General features: G+C 51.1%; 2 protein-coding genes across 2 annotated transcripts in view; one reads left to right on the top strand and one right to left on the bottom strand.

The window, feature by feature from the left end:
* LOC116838202 (interferon-inducible GTPase 5-like) overlaps nt 1-9,275 on the bottom strand; it is a 190,562-nt gene that overhangs the window by 18,541 nt on the left and 162,746 nt on the right. The gene's annotated exons all lie outside the window — the stretch shown is intronic.
* On the top strand, nt 319-8,675 carry LOC116838222 (uncharacterized). Its single transcript, XM_032803281.2, has 7 exons — nt 319-882; nt 2,052-2,128; nt 3,699-4,052; nt 4,814-5,161; nt 5,538-5,752; nt 6,430-6,544; nt 7,511-8,675. The coding sequence occupies exons 1-7, from the start codon at nt 860-862 to the stop codon at nt 8,302-8,304; spliced, it is 1,926 nt and encodes a 641-aa protein (XP_032659172.2). The 5' UTR covers nt 319-859; the 3' UTR covers nt 8,305-8,675.

The following is a 9,275-nucleotide window of genomic DNA, read 5'->3' as shown; positions in this document are numbered from 1 at the left end:
CAGGGGAAGAGAAGGGGGGATGGGGGAGTGGGATGGGGCAGGGGGAGGAGAAGGGGATGACTCTGAGTGCCACCCCTGGGAGAGCGTTGCCTCCTCACTTCTGGGCATCTGTGCCAGAGGCATCTGGAGAAATGGGGGCAGGGCATGTGTCCCCTCACTAGACACAGCCATGTGTCACCTCTGGGGGAGTGAGCAGGCTCCAGGCTGCAGCTGCCTGTAAGTCTCGTCTCTGGTGGGGGGAGCTGGTGTGGGGTGGAGATTTGTCCTGTGGGCGGTTTCCCATGGCGAGGGGGTTAGGATCACCCCTGCTTGGACTGCTTGGGAGCAGGCGTGGAGGTGCATGTGCCTGGCCAGGCACCCACAGCACAGGGGTGATTTGTATATTTAGAGCCCTGCGCGGATACAAACGTGGATCCACAGGCGCCAGAAACAACATGACTCCGACCCGTGATACGCATCCATACCTACAGCAGCCAACCGGCTCACACAGGCTAGTGGGGGCGGGAGGGGCATGTGGTCTTGCAGGGAAGAGGCGGTGCGAGGGTAGGGGCTGGGGGTGAGGGCGGCACGGGACCAACAGGCGGCCCCAGCGTATTCTGCTCCTAGGGGCAATGCGGGTGTCACAAACACTGATCGAAACCCCTAAAATCAGTTGAAAAGTGGCTGAGTGGAGCTCACGGAAATTAGACTTGAACTGTGCTGTGTGTTCTTTCAGTGAATCGTGTGGTACTTTCAGTTTCCCTCTTACTTCATCGCAGACTTACAGGAAGAGAGAGACAAACAGAGAGAGACAGAGACAGCTGAAACACGAAAGCATCACTCACCCTATGTCTTTAACTTCCTCGAGAGGGTCCCAGGAATGGCAGCGCTCAGGGGAGGAAGGTAAGAGATGTTCTGCTGCAGGGTGGGTTGGTGAAATTGGTTCTCTGTGTCCTTTTAGCAGCTTCTTCGTGTCTATAAGTTGAAGACACAAATGATTGAATATGGTTGCTCTGAAGGCCTCACTGAAAATAGCTTCTAGATCAGGGCTGGGCAAACTGTTTGGGCCGAGGGCCACATCGGGGAAGAGAAATTGGATGGCGGGCCACGAATGCTCACAAAATTGAGGTTGGGGCGCGGGAGGGATGAGGACTCTGGGTGGGGGTGCAGGCTCCAGGGTGGGGCCAGAAATGAGGAGTTCAGGGTGTGGGAGGGGGCTTCGGACTGGGGTGGGGGAGTGGGACGCGGGGGAGGAGGTGAGGACTCCAGCTGGTGAGTGCTGGCTCTGGGGTGCGGATGGGGATGAGGAGTTTGGGGTGCAGGAGGTGCTCTGGGCTGGGATTGAGGGGTTTGGAGGGTGAGAGAGGGATCAGAGCTGGGGCAGGGGGTTGGGACGTGGGGAGAGGCTCAGGGGTGCAAGCTCCGAACGGCACTTACTGCAAGCAGCTCCCAGAAGCAGCAGCATGTCCCTTCTCCAGCTCCTATGTGGAGGCACAGCCAGACAGCTCTGCATGCTGCCTCATCCGCGGGCACCATTCCTGCAGCTCCCATTGGAACGCATAGGAGCCAGAGGGGGCCCATGCCGCTGCTTCTGGGAGCTGTGTGGTGCAGCCCCTGACCCTGTGCCCCAGCTGGAGCACCGGAGCAGGGCAAGCCCCAGACCCCGCTCCCCAGCAGGAGCTTGAGGGCCAGCTTAAAATGGTTCAGTTTGCCCACTCCTGATCTGGCCTCATTAACTCCAATGGAGCTACGGCCGATGGACCCCAGCTGGGATCTGGCCCCTTTTGCATGGAAATGCTGCTTACTCTGGTGTAAAGCTGTTCCTCCTGATCCTCATTCACGCTGAGTCCCCTTTACAACTCTCTGCTCACTGCACGACCCCGGTGAAGGAGCCAGGACGTCACTGAGAATCGGGCCCAGTTAAGCAGCCTTCAGCGGAGTGACTCCCGGTTTGCGCTGGGGTTAGTGGGGCTGCAGGGATCCCAGGGCTGCAGGGCCAGTGTGAATGTTGTTCCCAAGGGCTGGTGGCTGGAATGCAGCTAATCGGAGCATTTTCTCTCCTTCTCTTGCAGATGCAAAATGGTCAGAGGCAGGGTGGGAATGAGCCCTGGCTGGTCACTGCATTTGATGGTTCTGTGGACTCTCTATGGTAGGTACTTCCTGCTTCACTCTCCTGCTTCTATAGTGTGATATGGTGCCACTTTAATTGTCCATTTCCCTACTGGGTCCCCCCTCGTTTTTTTAACTGGTCCCTGTCTGTCCCAGTGGTACCGCTTCAGATTTTTTGGGGGCAGGGACCAGTTTTAACCGTGATTTCAAGGGGCTACTTAGGCACCTGAAAACTCTAGTTTTTTTGCAGATAATAAGTTAGAAATTCGCTGACAGGCACACCGTGTCTAAATCTTCCTATAGGAAAGAAAAAATATAGATACCAACTCCAATTAAGCCATATTTTAAGTTTATATGTAAGTTTAGAACAATCAGGAGATAATACAGATTTTATTTTCATATCCATTTTAAGTTGACAGATATAATTAAAAATACAATTTGAAAATAATTGTACAATCTACAGAGTGTCTAAAATTATGTGTTTAGCTAATTTGTTTAAACTGGTACCGCAAAGGTGAGTACAAGCTACATTTATGTTCTAGAAGGGTACGGTCATGGGCAGTGGGTGATGGAGGCCGGGGGAGGCTAAGCCTCCCCAAACCTCTGCTAATGCTCCAGCCCAGAGCCTGCACTGCCAGCCCAGAGGCCTGACACTCTCCTACACCCCAACTCCATGCCACAGCCCTGAGCTCCCTCCCACACCCTGAACCCCTCATTCTCAGCCCCACCTCATAGTCCTCATCCCCACACCCCAACCCTCTGCCCCAGCACTGAGCCCCTCCCACACCCCAAACCCCTCACCCCCAGCTCTGTTGGGTTGCAGGCATCAACAATTTTCTTCAACTGGGTCTCCAGAAAAATAATTTTAAAACCACTGGTCTAGCGTGTTTCCCTTCATATACAGAACTAGCTGTACTGGTTTTAAACTCCTTCATACCACTGCAGCTGCAGCCATGTCTACACTACGCACTTCTGCCACTATGAACTAGGGGTCCGATTCCCCAGCTCGTGGTAGTTCAGGGATCATTGGCGCGAGTGTAGAGAGCAGTGTAAATGCAGTAGCACAGACAGCAACAGCTGCAGCCAGTGGGCACATACTCAGCATGGCTACGCCAGGCCTCTGCTGCCGCCACTTGTCCTGCTGAGACTCCACGGCTATTTATACCCCGTACACTGGGTCTAGTTCATGTCTACAACCCGCTAGCATAGACGCAGGCCCTGTCTACGCTAGGAGCACTTTGCCCGTTTACTATCCCAGCAAATCTCTTCTCGTGTGGCCAGGCCCATAGCATAGTGCAGTAAAACCATCCCCTGTGAGCGCAACAAGCCAGACCAATAAAAGCCCAGACTGGCTGGTACAGCTGTGTGCACAAGGACTCCCTCCAGCCCAGCAGGGGTAGCAGAGGAATTGTACGTGGCAGTGCCATGATGCGTTTTGTTACTAATCAGTAACTGTGCACTGGCCGTGGGTCTGTGGGAATGGGGTGCATCTGTTACGGATGCACATGTCCAACGGCAGCAGGCTATTCAGCTAGTCAGTGCAAATATTTGGGGAGGGAGAGGAAATATGGGTTCAAAGGCTCCCACACCAATCTTTGCTTCCCTGTAAGGAGTCGCTGGAGCACAGCCGTCCATCACAGCTCACTATGGCGAGGACGTCACTCTGGGTTGCGCCTTCAACCACATACCAGGGGTAAAACTCCATCGACTGAACATCACCTGGAAGATGCAAAGAGCCGAGGGCGCAGCCCTCCTGGTTCACAGCTACTATGGGCAGAGGGACCTGTGGCAGGGACGGGACAAGGTTTACTGGGGCCGGACGCAGCTGTACCGAGAAGGAATCCACAAAGGAAATGCATCACTGCGACTCAGGGCTGTGCGCTTCCAGGACGAGGGCTTCTACCTCTGCTACGTCACCTCTGAGCTGGGAAACTCGACCCAGAAGATTTCCCTGGCCGTGCTAAGTAGGTTTCCTCTGCCTGTGTCCCTGTTAGAGTGTTTGAGAGATAGTCACTCTCTGTGTACAATGTGATCACCCAGCAGAGCCAGGTCTGGTTAAAGCGCAACAATCCCCCAGTGCAGACACAGGCCATGTCTGCGCCAGCAGCACTTTTCCTTAACTTTCAGCCACTGTGTTGCCTTATGTTTTTCCACATAGGTTTAGCCCGCGCAAGCACAGAACTTGTCTTTGTCTGCCACTAGCAGCTGTGTCACCTAAAGAGATAATAGCCTACTAGTGGTAGCAGCTATTAGAGTTTTTCCTTTAGTTCATATGATAGATGTACATGCCTTTATTTCTAAGGGCCATGGGTTCAAATCCTATTGACAAGCCAGGCAGCGGGTTGGTGATGTTTTTGGCCTTTCTGTGCATGAGAATTTTGAAGGAAATGGTCGGTGGGTGCAAACGTCACTGCACAGAAAATGCTAAGTTGTGTAACACTGTTAGTCTTCTCAGTAACGTGGAAGGTCTGTGTGTGTTGTTGTGTATGTGCTGTGTGTGCGTTGTGCTTGTATGTCAAGTAAGTGTGGTGAGTTGGAAGTGTTGTGGAGATAGTGTGTGTAGTGGGTGTGCTGGGTGTCTGTTGTGTTGTGTGCATGTTACGAGTGTGGCATGTTTGTTTGTGTTCCTATTGCTGGTTGGTTTCTATAAAACAGAATGAAAAAATGTGACAAAAAGTTGCCTCTGGAGCTGGCTAAATAATCCTGAGCCTTGTTTCTCGTTCAGGGGAGAGTGAAATGGAGTCTCCCATCGTAGCTCGGCTGGGGCAGGACGTCACCCTGAGCTGCCTGTTTGAATGCAGATTAAACGTCCAGATGTTGAACGTCACCTGGACGAAGGAAGAAGCCGAGGGGCCGGATCTCCTGGTTCACAGCTATTATAATGGGATAGACATGTTGCAGAGACAAGATGTCTCTTACAAGGGCAGAACACAGCTCCACCCGGAGAGGTTCTCTCAGGGAAATGTGTCCCTGACGCTAAGGAGAGTTCGTAGCCAGGATGAGGGATTGTACATCTGCCACGTCCAGCCGGAACTGGGACAGTTTTCTGTGCGGATGCAAGTTACAGTCAAAGGTATGGGACAGCATATTGTACAAGCCCCGAGGGGTTTTTCTACACTTGAGAAAAGCACTTGAGGTATCTACCTGGATGTGACCTTAGCCTTTCCCCCAGCCTCAGTAGGTTCTACCTCCATAGCTCTAGTCCAGGCTGTCCCTGCTTCCCCCTAGGGTCAATATGGGCCACCCGTAGATTGCTGGCTTCTGACTCCCACCATAGCCACACAAGGAAGAGGCATTGCGTATACCTCAACGAAAGCTGCGGCTTAATGTGCAACAGAAGGGGGAAAACGAAGTAGTTGTTAGGCTGCACAAGGGGTGGGAAGGGAAGGGCTGAGAATGTGCTAATAGCATCCACAAGAGTTTTTACTTTTTCTGTTTGTCTTTTACAGGCTTTGTGAGATCCAGGCTACTACTAGTTCCGTTCTCTGGGTTGTGTTTAGCTGCATTATTAATTATATGGTGTCTTATCACTAAGAAGCGCTGTCCTTCCCCACTGCAAAAATTCAGGATTTTTCAGTGTGGGTCCCAACAGAACCAGCAGGGGGGCAGAGACCAGCCTGAGTCAACCCCGTTGACAGCCAATGAATCAGCCAACTCCTTCCCAGTGAGACACCAGTCATGTTCAGTTCCTTCCTGTTTGCATGTGCTGGGGGGGTTCTGGGGTTGGGTTGCTGGGTGACAAGGGGGATTCTTAGATCCTTACAAACATTTGGTTTTGCTTTAAACTGTGGCATTGTTTCCGGGTTGGTTTTGTTATTGGTATTGTCAGTTGTTAGGGAGCAGAGGCATCCACAAGACCCATGTCCTGTACATGGGGGGATGATGGCGGGATATGGGGGAGGATTGCAAAAGTTGAGCTGCAGCAGAAGGTACAAATCACAGCACGTATTACGGGAACACGAAACTGCAGGGGGGAGACTGGCCTTGTGGTTAAGGCAGCAGATGACGCTTCACCCAAACTGGGTTCACGTTCTAGTTTTTCCATATCTAGCAAACCCCTCTGGAAGGGCCTTCAAGAGGAATTGTGCTCCTTGGTCCTTCAATGCTGGCACTGACCAGATAATTTGCCAAATGCCAGCTATGTCACAGGTGCAGTATTTAGAACATAGGGGGAAAAGTGAAATGCACAAAGGGAGATCTGATGCTGTAACAAAGTGTTGGTTATTGAGAGTTCCCTTTCTACAATGCCAAACAACTCCTGTGTCATGCACAGCACTGCTGCAGATCCATAGCTCCTGACCCAGATTTTCTTTCTTCTTCCCAAATGTGAATCTTTTCTAGGAGACAGATTTGAACAGACAGTGCTACGAAGGGGTTACCAACACACCACCACACTTCATAACTGAAGTTGTGACACCAGTTTCTAATGGTGACACACAGTCTTCCAGCATCTTGGGTAAAATACTGTGTTTTTTCATGCTTTGGGGGTTTATAACCAAATCAGCCTGTGGCATTAGCAGCACTTGATGTTTAGCTGAATTAAGAAGGGACAAAGCTATTAGTTTATTAGGATCAGGAATGGTTCAAGCTGGTAGAAGATAGAGGACAATGTGTCAGATCCAGAACTACATTGATTTAAACCTGCTAAGGATCTGGCCCTGGGCACTTCTGTACTCTTGGGAGGGGAAGTCAGGAGATAATGGTTAAAATTTTCAAAAGTGCCAAAGTGACTTAGGAGCCTGAGTCCAGTTTTCAAGAGTGCCTGAGGCACTTCAGAATCTAAAACCCGTTAACTTTCGGGGAAAGCAGAATTGATTTCAGTGACAGGCAGGACTAGTTCTACCACCCAGTGATTGGGGAGGGGGAGAACTGAGTAGTTTGGGGTCCCCCGGATATTGCTATTTAAAAAACAAACAGCCTTCCAGGAGTCCAGAGGCTAATTCAACCTCTGGAAAATCTTGGAAATTAAGAATTTAAAAGAGTAAAATTTGGCCCCTTTTTTGGTATTTTGATGTCATTTATATAAAGGATGAAACCTCTATAATCTGCTGCGATTCCGCTGCTTAACACTGGATAACTTTGTACATAAAAGGACCTTTCTGAAGATGGGTAGGGCGCCCTTGAATTTTTTTGGGGAGGGATGGGAAGGGGAACAAATGTCCCAGGTCTGGTGAAAGAACCACCAGGTCCCAAAAGTCCAGAGTGTCTTGAGAATTCAGTAAAGATTCGAGAGCTTAGCTGAATCAGGATCAAAATGAGCTGGAGCTCTGGCATGTGACAAAAGCAGACATCCTTACATATCAGCAGAATCTTGTTCCTATTGACGAGAGACCCTACTGAGTATAGCTGTTGGTTCTGATTGTATATGGCCTGTGGAAACGACTCTATCCATAACTGAAATGTGTTGTTCCCTTTCCTTAAGACTGGCAGCCAGTTCAGGAGCATGAACAGCAGAGAAGAGCTGCTACAGATGTTGTTTGGGGAGATTTCGACATGCTCTCTGAAGGGGAAATTGCAGAACTGAAAGCTGCTGTTGCAACAAATAACCCGCCAGAGCTGGCTTCTGCGCTGCAGGAGGTCAGCGAGGCAGTCAAGAATGAAGGGCTCAAAGTTGCAGTAGTCGGAGAGACAGGATCTGGAAAGTCATCTTTTGTCAATGCCACCCGGGGTCTGAAAGAACATGATGCAGATGCTGCTGAGACTGGGGTGCTGGGAGACATGATGGTGGAGCCCAAGGCTTATGCACATCCCGAACACCCCAACGTAACACTATGGGACCTGCCAGGGATCGGGACAATGAACTGTCCCTTAGATACTTTCCTTGAGCAGCGTCACGTCAGACATTATGACTTGTTCATTATCATCTCCTATGAGCGCTTCACACACACCGACACCAGACTTGTGGAGGAGATTCAAACACTGGGGAAGACATTTTACTTTGTCCGTTCCAAAGTGGACTTGGACATGGCGTCTGCACGGAGAAGAAACATCTGTGAGGAGAGCGCCCTGCGGACAATCAGAGAGGACTGTACATCGCACCTGGGAGGAGAAACAGACGTTTTCCTTATATCCAGCTCGACCCCTGACAAATTTGATTTCCCCCCACTGCAGCGAACGTTAGCCGATGCATTCCGCCACCACAGGGCATGTGCTTTGCAACGGGCTCTCTCAAAGAGTTCCTTACCCATTTTGCAAAAGATAAAAGTGCCATTGTAGGAGGCAGAGCAGCTATGGGGACAAACTCTCTACTCGGGTAACTCCAATTTACGCCACCAGATTATTTGGCCCATGTCTCATTTTTGTCTCCCTCTGCCAACAAAATCAGGTGCCTACAATTTATTAGGAGTCCCACTGGCCAGGGAGTCACAGTTCTTTCCCCGCTGCCCTGGTGTTCTGGGGGAGGGTTGGTGTGATGGTTTGGGGAGCTGTCTCCAGACCTTCTGAATTCTGGGTGATGCGTGAAATTGTATCACCCTGTCGTAGAAAGCCGGATCCACCTCTGCCAACAGTGCACGAAGCAGACATTCAGCCATGGCACTTTGACCACAATTGCTTTGCTAAAGAGCTGCAGCCTAGGGGAGCAAAAACAGTTTGATCTTCCCTGTGCAGAGAGAGGGAAGAAAATACACAGGGAAAAAAATAAAAAAAGGCCAACAGCAGCAGGTCTTAGTGCCCAGGTCAATTGACTTGGCCGTGGTCTGCAAGGCTAAGAATAGCCATGTAGACATGCCTGTTTGGCAGGGGCACCGTTTACAAAGGGCGGGGGAGGGCATTGCCCCTTCCCCACCCCAGGTTTGTGTCGCAATGGAGTGCAAACAGGAAGAGGAACCGCTGCTCCCTGCTCTCCCTGAAGGCCTTGGGTGGAGTCTGAGAAGTTGCTGCTGGCACAGGGCTGTCCCCCCCTCCTGCCCCACTCCGGGCTGTGGGAAATGTAAATTCCCCAGCTTTGGTCTCTGCGGCTGAGAGCTGTCTGCATGGCTCCGTCCACCCCCACCCTGAGCAGAGTGGGTATAAGGAGATTCCCACATGCCCCCTCCGGCTGGGCGGCTGAGAGCCTGGGTGCCCATTTGTGGTAAACGTCTGTCTCAAATCTGGACTTAGCGTTCAAAATCTGAGTGTTTACTGTGAACCTCCCCCAAGCTTATACCCAGCTTGGATCTGATATCGCTGCCACCAACCAGGATTTT

Source organism: Chelonoidis abingdonii, chromosome 11, assembly GCF_003597395.2.
Source record: "Chelonoidis abingdonii isolate Lonesome George chromosome 11, CheloAbing_2.0, whole genome shotgun sequence".
NCBI classification, from domain to species: domain Eukaryota; kingdom Metazoa; phylum Chordata; order Testudines; family Testudinidae; genus Chelonoidis; species Chelonoidis abingdonii.
The sequence above is the reverse complement of the archived record's forward strand: the minus strand, read 5'-3'. Positions and strand labels throughout refer to the sequence as shown.

What these genes read in the sequence shown, in the direction of transcription:
- LOC116838222 (XM_032803281.2), top strand. Translation starts at nt 860, where the DNA reads ATGGCAGCGCTCAGGGGAGGAAG. An exon ending in GGTTCTGTGGACTCTCTATG is followed by an intron (nt 2,129 to 3,698) that starts GTAGGTACTTCC and finishes CTTCCCTGTAAG; the next exon opens with GAGTCGCTGGAGCACAGCCG. An exon ending in AATCAGCCAACTCCTTCCCA is followed by an intron (nt 5,753 to 6,429) that starts GTGAGACACCAG and finishes AATCTTTTCTAG; the next exon opens with GAGACAGATTTGAACAGACA.